We start from the raw sequence: 18,664 nt of genomic DNA on the forward strand, positions 1-18,664 counted from the left end.
TTTTCCTTATAAAATACATCTTCCAGATGCATGCACCACCATTCTTATTGTTCTTGATGTTACAGGTGATGCATAGCATTACCTGTATTTAAGTCAGACCAGTACTTTTAGATACAAAGAGTTCAGAATGGTAAGGCATTCTTTCCTTTCAAATGACTTTGGAAGACATTAAAAGCCTGTACAGAAATTTTCCATGTCAGGACTTTGCCTCAGGCTGACTCTTATACTCTTTTTTTAAATCTTTTTTAAAATTTCAACTAAACCCTTTTCTTTCTGACAGTGATATCACAACAAAGTTTTGTTCTTTCAGCCCTGATCTATACCTCAACTTGCTTATTCTGTATTTAAAAGGGACAACTTTACATTTTCTTGTATTATTGATAATATTTTTCTTTGTCATCATGTGGAAGATGTACCTAGATTGAGAAGAATTCTGGGTGTCAGAAGCTTTCATACAGGAAGACTTCTGCAGATATGCACCATACTGAGGAGGGAAGGGCTGAGTGTGGCTTTTCTCTTAACAAAATCAAGACCTTATTAAGATTCAGCAATGAGACAGAGTTTAAAAAAAAAACTTTTTTTTTTTAACTAAAATCACCTTCAGTAAAATGTACTATGTCTTTATTCTTATTTTTATAAAGATTAAATTAACTTGGGGAGGTTAAATGCTGCCATTCTGATTTGCAATAATCCTGTCCTTGCTGAAATGAAGTTTTGGTGCTCTTTGTCTGTGATCTGTTCCCAGCCCTGCCTTTAGTATGCTGGACTTGTCAGCATGTCTTCTAATGAATAGTAGAAGAAACATTTTATTTCTCCTTGTAGCATCATAAGCCAATGTTTGACTCACTCCGAACTAATGGTATTTTTTGAAAATATTTCATCTAATCTTTCCTATGTTGTGGTTCACTCATTTGTAAAGTGGTCTAAATAGTCCATGATATATAGGCAAAAGCCAATGTTTGGATTATGTAAAATAAAAGTTCTCTCTTCAAGCAGGTAACTTTCTAACACTCTGTTTCTTTTCTGTACACTGCAGGCTGTGAACCCATTCCTGTAAAATACCTTCAGTGGAGCAATATAGAATCTATTGTGGCTGTGGTCTTTTCCTGCCTGGGGATCCTGGTCACCATGTTTGTCACCCTTATCTTTGTGCTCTACAGGGACACACCTGTTGTCAAATCCTCCAGCCGGGAGCTCTGCTACATAATCCTTGCTGGCATCTTTCTGGGTTATGTCTGCCCTTTCACCCTTATTGCAAAACCCACCACAATATCCTGCTACCTCCAGCGCCTTCTGGTGGGTCTCTCTTCTGCCATGTGTTATTCTGCCCTTGTGACCAAAACCAACCGCATTGCACGCATTCTGGCAGGCAGCAAAAAGAAGATTTGTACCCGCAAGCCACGCTTCATGAGTGCGTGGGCCCAAGTGGTCATTGCCTCCATTTTGATCAGTGTGCAGTTGACACTGGTGGTCACGCTGATCATCCTGGAGCCCCCGATGCCCATCCTCTCCTATCCCAGCATTAAGGAAGTTTACCTTATCTGCAACACCAGCAATTTGGGTGTCGTGGCTCCTGTGGGCTACAATGGACTCCTCATCATGAGCTGCACTTACTATGCCTTTAAGACTCGCAATGTGCCGGCCAATTTCAACGAGGCCAAGTACATTGCATTCACCATGTATACCACTTGTATCATCTGGCTGGCCTTTGTACCTATCTATTTTGGGAGCAACTACAAGATCATCACCACTTGCTTTGCAGTGAGCCTGAGTGTGACAGTGGCCCTGGGGTGCATGTTCACTCCTAAGATGTACATCATCATAGCCAAGCCTGAGAGGAACGTCCGCAGTGCCTTTACCACCTCAGATGTGGTGCGTATGCATGTCGGGGATGGCAAGGCACCTTGCAAGTCCAACACTTTCCTCAACATATTCCGGAGAAAGAAACCAGGGGCTGGAAATCCAAAGTAAGTGCTTGACTGAAGATACACGTCTCTCTGTATTATATGTCCCTCTCTTTGCCATCCTATCTTGGTTGACCATATTTTTCTGAATAGTAAGGTATGTAATATTTCTTCATCTCACATATAGCAGAAAAGGTAGAAATTATCCTTTATATCTAAATTTTGGGTGGATGTTGATATGTTGCTTCTCATTTTCTGCACTGTTCTAAAGGCAGCCCTGTATACAACTCCTTCTACCTCTAGGACAGGTCAGGCAGCGGGAAAGTAACTAATTTCCAAATTCATCTTCTTCTATCTCTCCCTGTATGTAAGAGGGGACTCAAACCCCTACAGTTGCTCTGCACAGTTCTCCAAACCAAGGTGCAAGTGCTGCTTTTTAGGAAAGGAAACCAGAAATCTGTGTCTGAGTGGCTGTAAATCATGTGTAGTTGTCTAAGGCCACTAAGGTTTGTGTGTGAAAGCTGAAGTTTGAACATTGGTTTGTAAGGTAGTGTTTTGTTATAGTCCACTTGATTGTCATCCAAAAGCACCTTTCATAATATTCCTATGCTTTATTTAATACTCAGAATTATGAGCAAGTCTCTTAATCATCAGCAGTGTAAACTTGTCCATGTTCCCAAACCCAGTGTTTGTGTGAAAAGTTGCACTAATGGTGAATATGGGTTCGCATTCACATCTGTTAAGCTTGTTATTCCTCTTGCTAAAAATTGAAAACAGGCAAACTGCAGCAGAGGGAAAGAGACAACTGTCGCTTCCAGCATCTTCCTGTGAGCAGCAGTCTCAATGTTTATGCTTTTTATGATCTTATCCCACTTTCATCTTTAAAGAAGCACAACAGGGCTAGACATGAACTTAGGTTTTTTCCCCTCATAATTTAAAATAAATATCAAAATAATAAAGAACCAGTGAAGTCCGCATAAATTCAGTTAATTTCCATCTCTTTGGGATTTGTAGGTTTCTCTGAGTGGCGTGCACTGGTTTTGATTTTGTTTGCATAAGAATGATTTTTGCATGTTTGTATGGGAACTGCTGAATTATGGCCTGAACCTCTGATTGACCAATTGAGGCAAGCAATGAGTCAGCCCTGGGAGCACAGGTGAAGACAATTCTCCTGCGCTACCGGAAGGGGTGGAGCCTGGCTCTACCTTTCCTAGACCCCATTTAAGAGCTGACTACCAGTGGGGAAGGATCTCTTCTGGAGATTGCTTCTCTTACAGACTTCTCAGTGAGCTCAGTATAAGGATAAGCTTTCCATCCATTCTTCTTTAGTGTGATAACTTGTTTAGCCTAACTTTCCTGTATATATCTTAATTATAACATCTGTGTATTCATTGATTACACGCATGTTCTGGAGATGGAAGGGCAAGGCTGAAAGCAATACCATACAAAACAGACAAGATAATGGCAAAGAAACGAACGGGTACATATGTAATCCGAATACACAACTCACTGTTCCATGGAATTTCAACTCCCAAGCCATTCAGAGAAAGTTGGGAGTAGAAGGCAGTTGTGAGAGATCCCCTTGCAAGTAAACAGACTCCCTTTTATGGTAGACTGCCAAAAACCTCTAGTTCATTAGCTTGATTTCCTTGCTCAGATGAAGCTTCATCTACTTTCCTCTCATTCTGTGAACACTGGATTGGGTCTTAACACGTCTGTAAGAAACTAAGGTGGTGTGTCTGCAGTGTAGTCTCTGGCTGCTGCTATCTTTAAGGCATGTCTGACAAAAAACTATTGAGTATTTTACATTATGAGTGACTTAGTAACTAATTCTTTATTATTCTTTATTGTGCTCACTGTTCTTCTACCTTCCTGAAAGAAAACTATGCTTTAAAAAATAGAGATACTGTACTTTAGAATCCAGTTTGCAACATGAGAAAACATTTCTCCCTCTTTAAAAAAAAAAACAGCTTCCATTCATCATTGTCACTTTTATAAAACAGCAGAGCTTACCTGAGCTTTTAGGAAAAATATTTGTTGCATAATTTTAGCAAGCATTTCTTGACCTCTGTTGAGCCTGTGTGAATGACATATAGCCAGGAAGCCCACAGATTTTTAAAGACTGAAAACTCAACAATTATTTACTTTGAGTTTTATTTTTGCCTGATGTCTAGGGTCCAGCTCCTGTGCCAAGCAAAAAAATACTGAGAAAACCAGCTTGCTAGAACTTTTTAAGCATCTAGCTAACTCAAATATATGTTTGCATCCTTCCTGAAATTGGACTTGAAACAATTGAAAATACCAACAGGAGCAGTCTCCAGGAAAATTTTTCATGTCTTTCATTATCTGACAAAACTTGAGATTAATTTTCCAGTTTTCTCTCTAATTTAAATTATTTGTTTGTTGTTAGGCTTCTTTATTTTGTAATTGGCCTTCCCTATGGCCATATGTCCCTCTCTGTAAGTGGCAGGTAGTGTTTCATTCAGATCATCTGTTTTCCAGCTGTTTTCTTTTCTGTTTTCTTGTCATCTGTTCTTCTGCATACCAGCTGGTTTTTCTACTTTTTAATTTTCATCCCTCTTTTCCTGTTTGGACTAATCTTGTCTGCTTATCCAGTGAATTCCAATTCCTCCCTCTAAATAGAAAAGCACATTCATTTACATTAAAATAGTGTGCAGGTATGGATTTAAATTGAGTTAACTTTAAAATTGGAAGCCAGTTTCAGTTTGCAGGAGCAAGTCAAACTGATATAAACCTTGCACTTGCCTGCAATGTTGTGCAATTAGCTTAGCTAGTGTAACTTTGGATGCGCAGGAAACCCACCAGCTTTTCCTTTTTCCTTCCTGAAATATAACAGAAGAATTAACCAAGGAAGTCTATTAGCATGGGATCTATTAATCAATAGAAAACTTCCCACTGCACCTAATGCTGATACAGAGGTCAGAATATCCTTTTGAAAATTGGCTATCTCAGCTGAACTACAAACACAGTTCCAATGAAGATGTTCAGTAACATTGATCTTCAACTTAAATAAGAAAGTGCTTTGCTTTTCCTTATCTGAGGCACTCTAAAATGCTGTCTGCAATCATGAGGGTATGAACTCTCTTGTTTGGTTGAGTTGAATTGTGAGCAGTTATAGACAGCACTATTTTAAACAGAGGTGGCTAGGAAGTTTCCATGGGGTACGTTTTCCATCAGAAAATTCTGGCCCCTTAAAACATTTCAGAGAATTGGATTTTGAGAGGAAGGATGTTCTTCATGCCAGAAATACTTTTTTTTTTTTTTTTTTTTTTTTTTTTTTCCCCCCCCCATACATGAGGATGAAGAAATTAGAAACTGTGAGGGAATTGTACCACAACAGTGTCACTAAGACTGTTAAGGTACTCAGTTAAATTAAGAGCACCTCCTTCAGAACCCAAGTGAACGTCCTACAGCTGCACCATGCACTGTTCCAGGGCAAATCTCCCCCTTTCTCTCTATTCTTGACCATCATTGTGTCCTGGAGAACAGAAAAAAGTCCTGATGCAAACCCTAGAGATATGCTCTGTATTATTCTGTGAGACAGTTTGAATCTGGGTCTGAGAGATCCCTAGCGAATGTTGTCAGTACTAAGATACTGTCAGTCTCTTCCACTTGTCAAATGAATATTTAAATATTTATTAAAAATGGAACAGCTCCATCAGAAGAGATAGAGTGATCTCTGCTGCTTTTATTGGAGCTGTGTGGGGGCATTTATTGCTGGTGTGTGCTGCTTGGTGACATTACAACATCTACTGTCTGTTACAGAATGATGACATAGCATTTCTTTAGGAGAGTCTTTTTCATCTCCTTTCCAGCTGTGAGACTGTAACTTTCTGATGTAGATCTTGCTGTGATCATTGATCACTGACTATGAATACTACTTTGGTCTGTGAAGGTCAATCATGCTGAAGAGCAGCACTCCTATGAAGTGCCTGTAAGAAACAAGGGCAGATATGTAGGAGGGAGGACTAAGGAGGGATGCAGCTCCACCTATCTAGCGCAGCTCAGTTGGAAGTGTATTCCCTACATCTTCACCATAATTGCCTGCAGCACTCTTCTACAACATAAATCACCAAGGAAGTGGTGCTTCTTTCTGGTCTACATGTGGAAAAAAATAACCAGTGATACTGAAGATGACGATCTTCAGGATTCTCCACTCTTCTCTAGCTATTGCTTCAAGTGGACCCTGTTTGGCACACAGGAGGCTGGGGGATGTCTTGCATTGCTTTTCTATACTCCACACATGCACTTCAGATAGAGCTTGAGATGTGCAGCAAGACTCGCCTCTTTTCCATACTTCCTGCTAAGGGGGAATTGGAATAAGTTCTCTGTGGGTAATTAGCTAGAGGTTTGGTGGTAATGCAAAGCAATTGCTTTGGTTTTCGTGTATAAATTGTTTAAAATTTTTTGATTAAGAGTCTAGGTCTGGACAGAATTTTAGTGCACTCTGAGTCAACAGAAGTAAGGACTTGGCAAAATTTGAGTTGAAGGGAAAGCCAAGTAGCAAAGACTCACTGTGTGATCAGGTCTTTGCATTAATGTTTGAGTCATCTCTATACCCCCTTCTGCCTTTAATACATCTGCATTCAGTTATTTTTCCTTCAACTTCCTGCATTGAAAAATGAATGACTGTTTTTAAATACTTCTAAGCACATATTTTTTATTTATTTTTTTGGACATTTTGTCTGTCCATGCCTCTAGGTTGCTCTCTAAGCAGTATTCGGAAAGTGACTTGAGCCAAAGGTCTCTCAAAAGGACTGTATTTTTCTCCAACAAAAGGGTCAGGCAACCCAACATCTCCAACTATGTTGTCCCTGACTTTCTGTTTCTGATCTTCATCTGTTCTCTATGTGGACTGTGAAATTTAGCTGGGATTCAAGTTTCTCAGCTATCTCTAGTAATACATATGCTCCCTTAACAGGGCTTAGGGAGCCATCTGCTTTTTTCTCCTGCTAGTTATAAAATTGTCTCCAGGTGTTCATAAATTACTCTCTCTCTAAAATGACTCGCTTAGTTGCTATTTCATCTTGAGCAAGCTATGATGGTATGCTATGTTTTTCTGGGACTCGCTTCGCTTGGCAACACAGAGTCCAGAAAAGCTTTTGGACTTCACCTCCTTCTATTTCAAAGCCACCCACAGAAAAACAGCAAGGGGAATCTTAGCATAACTGCAGTCAGAAGGTAGGACACTTTGTTTCACTGTTTATGGTGGTAGGAGGAAGCAAATGTACTGTGCAGCATGACAGGAGTTGAAGCTTCTGGAAACAAAGAGTAAATGTTCAACATGTTCAGTTACAATCAAACCAGTGCAGATTTTTTACATCCTCTCTGTTCCAAATCAAGTGTCTCATCATAGGAGGAGATGGCTGGGAGTATTCTTTTTTCTCATTCTCAAGTTACTACTCCAGACGGTCAATAAGGTATCTTAAGTTAGGGGTTATGGAGGCAAGAGGATAAGGGAGAGAAGTAGGAACAGAAAATGAAAAAAAAAACTTTAATGCAGGGAAGATGATGTGTTTTGTCCTGACCTCTGTGAAATCAAACAAAAACAATCTCAATTTGGCACAGCTGTGCAGAGAATATTTCACTCTGGTTAAAATGCATCAAAAGATCTGGAAAAAGATGGCTTATTGGAAAGTGCAAGGAGAATTGATAATAGTCATTGTATCTTCTCATTTGAAATAGAATATATTTCTAAACTCCAGGACATAAGCCCAATCTGAGAAGTTTATTTTCTTCAGTCCTAAACTGCAATACATAGTATGCACCATGTAAGAGTTATCTTTAAATATTTGTTGTATAGGTCGGTTTCTCTGGTGTAGTTTTATCTTCCTATGGCACATCCAGATAAGTATAGAGACAATCACTGAATCTAATAGAAAACTGACTAGCTTGTTAACAGTTTAGAATATTAAACTGATGCAGTGAGCAAATTTCACAAGTACTGTGATATCCACAATAATGACATGCCATTTATTTTAACCATAACTTACTCTGGAACACAGTAAATTTAAGGCGCTTTCAAGAACAGCTTTAAATTTGCGGTGTGCACAGCTGTTCTGTTAAGGCTTTATGAGACACTTCTGAAGCAGCAGAGAGGTTGTGATCTCCTGCTAGTTGCAAATAGTGCAAAGAGTAAATGAGGCGGGGGGGAGAAAAAAGATAGTGGGAAAAAATAATACAAAATAGGTTAGGTTGCCTATTGAGATTATTCATTTGTCATTGTATGCTTGATCTCCTCAATAACCCAGCAATAAAAGTCTAGGTCTCACTTTTAGTGAAAGGTGCAGGGTACAGTGCTGGTCCACAGCCATGCATGCGTGGCTGTGTGTTCCCTAGCCCCATGTCAGGGCATCATGACCACAGGGCTCTTGATCTGTCCCTGCCCAGAGTAGGCAAATGCTCCTGTTGCTGGGCAGATGCAGAAGTGGCAGCTTTGATTTGGTTCCCTGGTGCCACAGATGTCATGAGGAAGGGCTGTCCAGCTCACCCTCCATCTCTGTGCTTGCTGAAGCCCTTCCCAGTGGTTGTCTAGATTCTGTGTGCAGTTGACTTCTTTGTCCTTTTCTGATGCTTTTTTTTTTTTTTTTGGAGGAAAGCATCTTGTATGCTCACAGGGATGACTGAAGGTTTTAATGTAAGCATCTCTCTCAGCAGTTGGTAAGTTTGCTGGGCTATTTACCAGGTTTAAAACATTAATGATTTTGTGGACACAGCACTGTGACAGACAGCAGCTCTTACTCTGTTCTCTCATAGATGTGATGTGAATTTCAAATAAGAAAATTTAACAAACTCAGTCAAGCTGTTCAGTCCTTGTCAGCGTATTGATTTAAGTGAATATTTAAAGCTCCCAGAAGACAATTACATATTTCCAAAGGGGTTCTTACAATTGATGTGGAAGAATTGGAAAGAAACGCCGAGTAAGGGAGTTTGCAACTTAAGAATCTAACAGCAGTATCTTCTAGCTTCACTGCAGCATTGTCCATTAAGTTTGAGATATCCAATTATAGCTAATAGTGTGACACAAATTTATATTTGCTGTGATATAAATGATGTAGCTCAGTCCTAAGAATCTGAAAAAGCATAAAATAGGTGATAAATAAGTCTGAGTCACTTCCACACTTTTTATTTCTAGTGATTTAATAAATTCTAAAAATCATATTAATTTAAAAACCAGACATTACACATGTGTACACCAAATTATATACCAAGATGCAAGTCTGCTTGTATTTTTGCAATATAACCAGTATGGAGACATAATTTCTCTTCTTCTTCTAATGAGGAATAAAGGAAAATGCTAAACAAGATGCTGTAAGTTTTTCTTGTCAATTAGCCCACCTAAAGATCATCCCAGCACATGCATAGCCAATTATATTTCACTCCTAAGATGAGAGCACAATCAAGTATCTGATGCCGCTGGGATAGTTGTCATGAAGTACAAGCTTACATGAAATGCAACACAAGTCATCTGGCAGTTTAGGCTCATTTCTCTGGTTTCCCTCCTATGATCAATCAGAGGGTAGCCAAGGCCACATTGAAAGGAAATTATAGAAATGCTGAGATGAGGTTCTTCAGTAGCCCCCTATTAAGGGTAGTGAGCATAGTCTTTCCTTCCCACGCTACTCCCCTCCAGATGAAACCCAAGTAATAATGAATTAGTGTACAGGGCAGTGTATCTGTACTCTGAGACCCAGCCATATTTCTGCTGCTTCTTCATCGCTAGTTTTGAGTGTTTCCCTTTAGGTGAAAGGGCTGTTATATAAGATTCTACATCATTTCCTCTCTTTCTCAGAACTTTCTATTCCTGGACTTTTGCCACTGTCTCTTCATGGCTATTCTCTGCTCTTCCAGGAGATTTTGCCAGGAAATAAACACAAGGAATGGTGTCTGGATGGTTCTTACCAAAGGAGTAATGGAGAATTTCTAACTAAGCTCCTTCTCCTCTTTTGCTGCTCTCAGGATGCAGAATCATAAAAATGTTTTACTTTGGGGCACTGCTGTAGCACCACACAGCTCTTATAATGAATCCCAATACATAAACACAACAATGCATAGACAACCAGTCGTGTCAGAGGGGAACTTCATGGTTATGTACCACTTTCTCTGCTTCCTGACGTAAGGGCAGCAAACACGCTACTGCAGAAAGCCTAAAGGGGGCTAGAATCTTTCTTGGCATAAAACCAAGAGTAGGAACACCACTTGTAATTTAATTTCTTGCTTGACTGGATCACTTATTACATTTCCTTGTATTTTTGAATTTGTGTATATTATTTATTGCATTTTTATTCTGAATTGCTGTCAAAACAATCCAGTTAGGATGCAATAAAATCCACCAACTCAATAGTGAGTGATAAAAGCAATTGTCTTAGCTTGTAGGTATAAGCAAATGCTATTTATCTGTTTAGCACCGTTATCTCACATTGTTTTGATCAGAGTTCTCTCTATGAGAACAATAAGGTGGGAATTTTTTCCTGTCTGGAGTGTCAAATAAATAAGTGTTGAAAACTACATCCTGTTAAGTACTTAAAAGCCTGGATATTTCCTTACGTTTCCTACGTTGTACTCCAGCTTCCATAATAGCGTGCTTAGGAGAAAAGGCATTCAACTGGAAGATCTGAAATAGCATTTTAAAAGTGCAATTGCCATTCATTTGTTTAATTTAGCTTTTTTTTTTTTTTTTTTTTTTTTTTAATGGGAACAGAATAAAGAACTGACATGAAAAGTCTCTGAGAGGCTACTGTAAGATTTTTATATCAAAATTTTACCTCCTTCATACCTTCAAAGGTGTGATGTGTCAGCCATGAGCTTCAGTTATCCACTTCCCGTCAGCAGAAGCAAATAGAGGTGTGATATTTCATGAACACATAATAATTCATGTACAGATACTTGCAAGAATAAACACAGGGTATTCTGTAAGTGTTTATTCTGTGGGGATCTCTGAGCCTTGTGATTTCATACAGCTCTGAGCTGATTTAGAGGTGAAAAATAATTCAGGTATCAAATGATCCATTTTCTCTCTCTGATATTCTCTGGATGAGGTAAAGATATAAAGACATACAGGCACTATAAATGCTTATATACAGTTAAAGCAGTGTTATTTTTTTTTTCTCTGAAGTCAAGATGTAGGCTGAAAGATATTCTCGATTCGTACTAAGAATTCGGTGCAAAGTCACCAGTGTGAAATGCTAATTTATTTAATCCTTTTTCGTGCCTGGGGACACATAAATGCCTGTCCCAAAGAAGACAGTGCTCTTGTATGTCACATCTTTCACTGATGTGAAAGCTATCTCACATTCTGACTTGTCTACTAAGCTCATGCCTGCCTGCAGCGAACACCCCCTTACCTCAGGGGTATCCCATGTAATCAAGTGTTGCAAGCCAAACTGGAGATGCTGTAGACACCTGCTGATAGAGTACCTGACTTCAAAACTTTGTAGCTCACAGGTGAGGCATAACCCCAGTGAGAAACAATGCTGTGTCTCGGATAACGAGCTAGAATTCCCTGGTCAGGCATGAATGGTCTTCCACACAATTAGAAAGAAAATGTTCTGAGAAGGTTTTAATACCGATTATATAATGTTAGTCTCTATATTGCTCTATGTTTCTTTAGAGAAACATTCTTTAGAGTTGAAGCCCTTGGTGGAAAACACGAGCGTATATATTTTGTGTGCTATGTGAGGAAGCCCACACATTGATTTGTCAGTTGATGTCTTAGGGAGCAAATTTGTCAGGATGTCTATTGTCACCTAGGCACAAAAATCTGTCCATCCTGACTTATGTTGTCTGTGTAATCCCTTTTACAGTGAGGGTAATGAGGTGCCAGAGATGTGGTGGACGCTCCATCCCTGGAGACCTTCAAGGCAAGGCTGGATGAGGCCCTGGGCAACCTGATCTAGCCGCACGTGTCTCTGTTCATTGCAGGGGAGCTGGACTAGATGATCTTTAAAGATCCCTTCCAACTCTAAGGATTCTATGGTTTCTATAAATTTAGGATGCTCTCCAAGGGTATTCCCTATCCTAGGGATGGTTTTGAAAACAAATTCTCACCAGCATTAGCCCAGGTTAGCCCTCTCACTGTTGTACTCTTGGAGCTACAAGTAATTTTCACAAATGGGACTCTTACTAAGATTTTGAAACAAAAGCCAAACAGTCTCAGCTTGCATATGCCTAACAGTATATATGACTATCTACCATTTGCACCAACCTTTGTGAGACCACAACCTGCGCGCATTTTTGCCTTATTATCAACATCTGAATTTCAGCTATTACAGAACATTGCACATTAACCAGCCACCTGCAGAAGCTCATTTTCCATGAAGGACTCCAGAAATGCAGACACATTTATTTATAAATGCCTGTATGACCTCCTCCAACATTTAATGCCATCCAAAATTACAATCCTTATGTTCATTGATCACAGATGGAGATGCAGAGATTGGTACTTGTTATTGTGTGTGGCAAAGCTGAGGCTGACTCCTGGTGGACTGTTCCAAATTCTGGATGTATTCTTTGCTAAATGCCTGTGCCACTGCTATTTTCTCTGAAGAGAACAAAAAGCTGTTCTGTTTTTATCTAGTGTTTTGGGAGTTTGAAAACAGAATAATGAGGAATTTCAAAATCTCTTCAAAATCTCAAGCTTCCTGCTTGATTTTGTTTTGGTTTTTGTTTGTTTGTTTGTTTGTTTGTTTTTAATTTATTTTTTAGCCAGTGAGGTTGTATGTGTTTCAGGAGATGGGTGAAAAACAGTTTTCCATCTGCCCCAAGTGCTGTTAACATTCAAAGCAGAGGTCTGATCATATTCTTTTATGTTCTCCCTGTTATTAGATCAGCATCATCTGAACCCCAAATGGGCAAAATTAGCATTACCAGTTTTTTTCTGGGGATTTCCAGTCCCAAGACTGGAATTCTGCAGAACAGACATTCACTGTCAAAGCATTAATAATAATTGTAGCCAACAAAGTGGTTTATGTCCTCTTATCTTCCCGCAGGATTCTAAGAAACATTAAATGTGGGCTGAAAAGGAAAGCAAATTGTATCAATAGAACATTCTATCTCCACATTGGAGTTGTTAAAGGGCATTTAATTTTAAAATAAAAAGTCAGGTAATTCTTCAAAGCGTAAACGTTCTCTGGCATTCAGCTTCCCACACCTGACAAGCATAGGTTAAAAGACATAATCACTATAAGCAGCAAACAATTGTGCAGGCTGGAAGTAATCACACAATTTGTCACTTTAAAGCCCACTTGAAAACTAAAAGCTCAAGGATTCCTATAACTGCATTATAAACAATTTACCATCTCTAGCTTATTGCTTCAGCTATCTTTTCTTAAGCTGTTTCCCCTTCTCTACTCTGCAGCTCTTCCTTTGTGATGTGCAGGATGTGTTTTTTTTTCTTCCAGCTTGCAAAATTAACCCTACAGAAAAGGAAAAAAAAGCATCGAAGCATTGTGTGGTGTTTTGTCCTTCAGCTCAATCTCCTCGAGGTCAGATAAACACTGATGTCAGCACCAGGGAGGCTGTCCATGCTGTCCCTGGTTTGGGGAGCAGGGTGCAGGTTGTCTCTTTCAGCAGCAAGCCGTTAGATTAGCTCAGCTCTGTTACAGCACCACAGCTGGAGATGTCAAAGCTGATTTTAACCTCTAGCAAAACAAGTGCCCCCAATCTGATTCTGGCAGCTTTTGCTAGTCAGTGGCTTGCTGCTGTTTGCAGTTTCACTTTGGTCAGACCCAAGTTTCCCCAGAGAATCACAGCTCAGTGTAAATGCCCATCTGTGAGCTGCCTTCCAGCTGGGACATCCCTCTCTTTTTGACCTAGCAGAGTGTTTGCAAACTGTAAATCTTTCCTTATCCACAGTGTGTTATAGCATGGAATTTCTGCTCTTGCTGCTTTCTTGCTTTAAGCTTTTGTTAGGCTTTCACTCCACTTCCATAGAAAACATCCTTTTCAAGTTCTCTTTTGGCCATTTCTTTCTGTGACACAAGCTAGATTGTTTTAGGTCATTTGGTCCAGGCATTTCAGGCTGGCTTACAAGCCTTATATCCCCGGATTGAGGACTGCTCAGAAACTGAAACTTATTCCCCATTAGTGTCTCCATCTCAAATCCTCCAAGCCAGTCAACTAGCCAGAAGCCGAGCAGCAAGATATCCCCAAATCAGCCGATACCACCAACAAAAAAAGAGCACAAATCCCAGTGTCTGCACAGTCCCCGCTCCCTAAATTGATCTACCTTGAACAGATTTAGAACTGATGAGGGGTGTGCAGGAGAAGCCTGTTGAGCAGGTCAAGCATGTTGGAGCTGTCCCCTCTGTGCCCCAGAAGCAGGTTGAAGCTATGGGAGTGCAGGGACAAGCCAGCAGATCTGCGAGATTCTGAGAGGCTTGTATAGGCACAGGCTGGGCTCACAGGTGTGCAGCAGGGGTTCACGTGGATGTGAAGACTGGCCCCAGGGATATCAGCAGTCCCAAGGCAGTGAGCAGTCCTCCTTTACTTTTTCATGTTCTCCAAGACCTCAATTATACACACAGCTCAGCTTTTAGGTTTGTATCTTACCTCAAAAATGCCTCCTGCTGCTATCCTGGGGAGCCAAGAGATTTACCTGTGGCTTCTTTGGGCTATCATAGCCTGTAAATCCACAAATGCTTTAAGCTATTCTAAGCCAGAAATGACACCCAAAGCCTTCTTTATGCCACATTGCCCCTTCACCTACACAAGAAGTGCCTGGCTGCTGTGAACTGTAGCAGAGAGCCTGCTTTTTTAGGCCCAGTTGTGACCCATATTAGTTGTCCCCATCATTCTCTGCCAGTTCATTGAGCAATTGCACCCAGGGCTGTGCTGGCACAGAGGGGCAGGTGGAGCTGGATGTCCTCCTGGGCACACAACTGGCTTGTACTGGCCTGTAGTGATATCAGGGGCAGCCTTAGCTGTGTCTCCACAATGCAGCTCTGTTGAGTTGCTCTGAGCATCCTGCTGGGACTGCCCAGTGACCTTTCTGTCCTCTTCAGCAGATGCCCACACTTCAGAAAAAGCACACTGCAGGAACCCTCCTTTTCCACCGTCCTCTGTGGGTAATAATTACCTGCATATCTCACTGTGCTTGGCAAGGGCAAATGACCCTATAAGCTCCCTTCTACTTACAGCTCTTTCTGTTCCACAGCAATTAATGATTTCTTTCCAAAAACTGCCACTGACCAATTGATTAGTATAATTAAGTTAAAGTCAGAGCAATTATTTCTAACCTTGTGTTTTAAAAATTAATTTGTACTGAAAACCTGTCTATCTTCCCAACTTCATCTATTGCTTTAATGACATACATTGCAGAACTCTTCTTTCTGATCCTGCCTCCTACAAAAGGTATTGAAATTCAAGTCCTCTTTTTGCAGGAGAAGGACATAGGCTTGCATCTTTTTTTAAATGATATCTTCTGATCCAGCCATGACAACCGTACATAAAACCTGAACTTTCAAGTATACAAACATCAGAAGTTGAACATGTTCCTACTGAGAAAGAAGCTAGAGAGACGAGAGAATTTGGGATGTATGTTCTGTTGAGCACTTACTGATTCGATTCTACATACAGAGTACTTCTACTTCCCCAGTCACCCTGTAGGCTGCTAGGAGGTCAAGGAAGGAAGCAGCAGGCTGGAAGGTTTGTGCTGGAGCTGAGCTGCTCCTGGGGATGAGGAGGGCAGGCAGTCTGAATGCTGGAGCAGGAGCTGCACTAATCTGCCACAGGACAGGTGGCACAGGGCTTTTCTCTTCCTGCACTGAGGCTAGGGGTTGTAAATAAATTACTAAAAACTAAGAAATGTTTCAGGGTTACCATGCCAGTGTAAGTATCAGCATGATGCCCTTATCACTTCTCTTAAGTTCCCTTCCCTTGCTATCTTCCTAATGTAACTGATACTCAGTTGTTCCATATTAGATTGCATAAAACCTGAGTCCATGCTTTCCTATGTTTTTGTCTATGAAAATACGAAAGCCTTTCTTACAGCTCAGGCAACATCTAGCATGGAAGATCTCAGACTACAACTTCAGACAGTAGGTAATACAGAATCCTGCATTTATATCACCTTCAATGCGAGACAGATTCATTCAGAGTCCATTTGGTGAGTGTGGATGGACAGAAAGAGTAATTCCAGGGCAGAAGTTGAATTTTTGATAGCTACTCAGGCAGAAAATATTACAGAGAGATTTATGCTTTCTTACAATCCTGACACAGAGGTTTACTTCACTGTATGATTTACACTCTAGAGAAAAAATAGTAGCAAGAGTGACTCTTCTCTCAGATCCTTTACTTTCCTCACTGCAGATTTCAGCAGCTCTATTTCCTAGCCTGATTTCTTACTAACTTGCTAGAAATATTTATCTGCTTCAAAGAACAGAAAGTAAAGCAATTAATCCTCTTCCTTCAGGAAGCCCCTGCACTGCTACCCTGCTTCCTCTGACAGGCTCCCTGTTGCTGCACCTGGGACTTCATCAGAAAGCTGTTCAGACATTTTCATTCTGGTATGGCAATTCCTCATTCAAACACACAGAATATCCATCCTGCCTCTGGGCTCAGGCTATCAATAAGTGTTATTGGCTCAGTAGGCATTAAACTTATTTTTTAGAATATGGCTCCCCAAAGGCCCTTTAACCATCACTTTTTGAAGATAGGCAGGCTATCTAATTTTTGGTAATGGCATAAATGTGTGTGAAATGCCATTGCTGCCTACAAAACATAGAGAAGGAAAGATTAAGACATTATAATAATTAGAAGTAGAATGAAAAAAGTAAAGAGAGCGTTGCTTCATACTACTAGACAGGCAAAGCAAATCTACGAGGTTACTTCAAACTGAATCCTACAAAAGCATTTATTACTTATGCAGCCAACAAGGATTTATAATTGCAGAATAATTCACTGAATTATAGTTAACACATACACTACATTTCCCACAACACTATAAATCCAAATTTCAATATAAATCCAAATTCTACTGAAGTGTGAATCTTGAGATTTAGAGCTGCTATCTGTAGTGTATATATCATTTATACTTTATATCCTGATATGGGGATCCCCCTTGAACTTGAGCAAAGGGCATACCACTGCTTTAATGGAATATGGCAACACTTTAAAAAGCAGTCCCCCACAGAATGCAAATCTGGTTGAGGCATTTAGGGGCTTACATGCCATTGTATATATTATCTGTTTTTATTTTGATTGAGGAGCACATCTGCAGCCACAAGAGAGCAAAGATTTCACTGTATTTTAAAGGTTAGGAGGTATTTTGGACTAAGGAAACAGACTTCTTTCTTCCTTTCACATATGAGAATTTCATAGCAAGGCTTACGGGTGCCCATAGCATGGAGACCAAAATGCTGTGGACTCACTCTGGGGAAATATCTGCATAAAAAGAAGTATGGGATGGGAAACAAGGGATGCAGCTAAGGAAGCCAGAAGCAACAGGATATGGCACTATCTGAGGGAGAATAGCTGGTAAGGTGCATTTGTCTCACAAAGAGCCAGAGCACTTTTCCACCTGTTCCAAGATCTCTGAGCAAGGCTGTCTGTGGTTGTGTACCCTCTACAGCATCTGTGTGTGTGTGGAGTATGTTCAGAAATTTATTTTCCTTTTATATAATCAACTACATGTTGCTACATGTTTTGTCAAATTAGCTCCCGTGACTGAATAAATTACTAATTTGTAACTTTTTATAAAGCAAGCAAAGACAGTAGAAAGTTCTTGTTCTGACAGTAGGTGAAGAAAAGTTCTGTAGAAATGTTGGATGTTCTATTTAATAAAAAGCTTAATAATCTCTGTAACTTAAATAGGGTGTAAGAGAGAGGACAGTAGCTAAGTTCCAAATTATGATAGCTTTTACCTTGTCAAATCTCAGAGAGATCATTATTCCTGGTAAGGAATGTAATTATTCTAGAGGTTTACAAAATTGCTCAGCAGTATGTCTTATTTTTGTTTTATTCATAATAGTTCAGAAGTCATCTCAAGGCATCTACCTCTCCAAAATGGGTATGCATGTGTTCTGTGTACATCACACTGTGCTCCTGTGCTTTCATATGTGGTGAGAAGAATGGCTTTTTTGGCTCATTAGCAGATATAATGAGTATGTAGTGCGTGCACATACCATCCATGAATCTGCTGTTTGAGGTAAACAGAAGTCTGGCAAGCATGCACGATAATTGTTTGTTTGATGGGGAAAAATGGTGATTTTTATTTGCATTTTATTTGCAATACAATGACAACTTTTTTTGCAGAAGTTCATTGATACATTCCATGTGCAAAAATAATTTACACTTCTGTCAAAGCACACGCATGTGTACATATATATATATATATATTTACTGACACTGAGGAAGATAAATGAGAGCTTGCATCCACTTTATAGGGCAAGAGAAAGGAGAAATATAGTGGAAATTGTCTTGCATTCATGTCCAAATCTGTGATCTGCAATCCTTTTTGGAACTACCATTGCAGATAGAGTAGCTAGGACACTTTGTTTTGTGTCTACTTCAAAAAGATCAATGTGCCAATGAGAAAAAATGAATCACATGCAATGAAATCATATGTAATGACAGCTAGTAACTCTTCAAAACAAACAAAACATTCAAATAAGCAGACTGTGAAAGTAAGAGACATGGAGGAAAAAACCAGAAGCTGAATGTGTATTAAAAACTCCACCAAAAAAATTTTGGTGATGCTTCTGTAGGTAAAATGAGAAAGGCAGATATTCCTTTTTCATCAT

The 18,664-nt window shown here is 39.8% G+C and overlaps 1 protein-coding gene across 1 annotated transcript in view; it reads left to right on the forward strand.

Moving 5' to 3' along the window:
* Nucleotides 1-18,664, forward strand: part of GRM1 (glutamate metabotropic receptor 1) — a gene marked incomplete at both ends in the record, with an annotated part of 175,828 nt that overhangs the window by 145,618 nt on the left and 11,546 nt on the right. The window contains one exon of the mRNA XM_079549919.1: nt 1,037-1,967. Within this exon, the coding sequence (XP_079406045.1) occupies nt 1,037-1,967 (931 nt within the window). The remainder of the gene's footprint in view (nt 1-1,036; nt 1,968-18,664) is intronic.

This window comes from Tetrao urogallus (assembly GCF_951394365.1).
Source record: "Tetrao urogallus genome assembly, chromosome: 2".
Taxonomy (NCBI): domain Eukaryota; kingdom Metazoa; phylum Chordata; class Aves; order Galliformes; family Phasianidae; genus Tetrao; species Tetrao urogallus.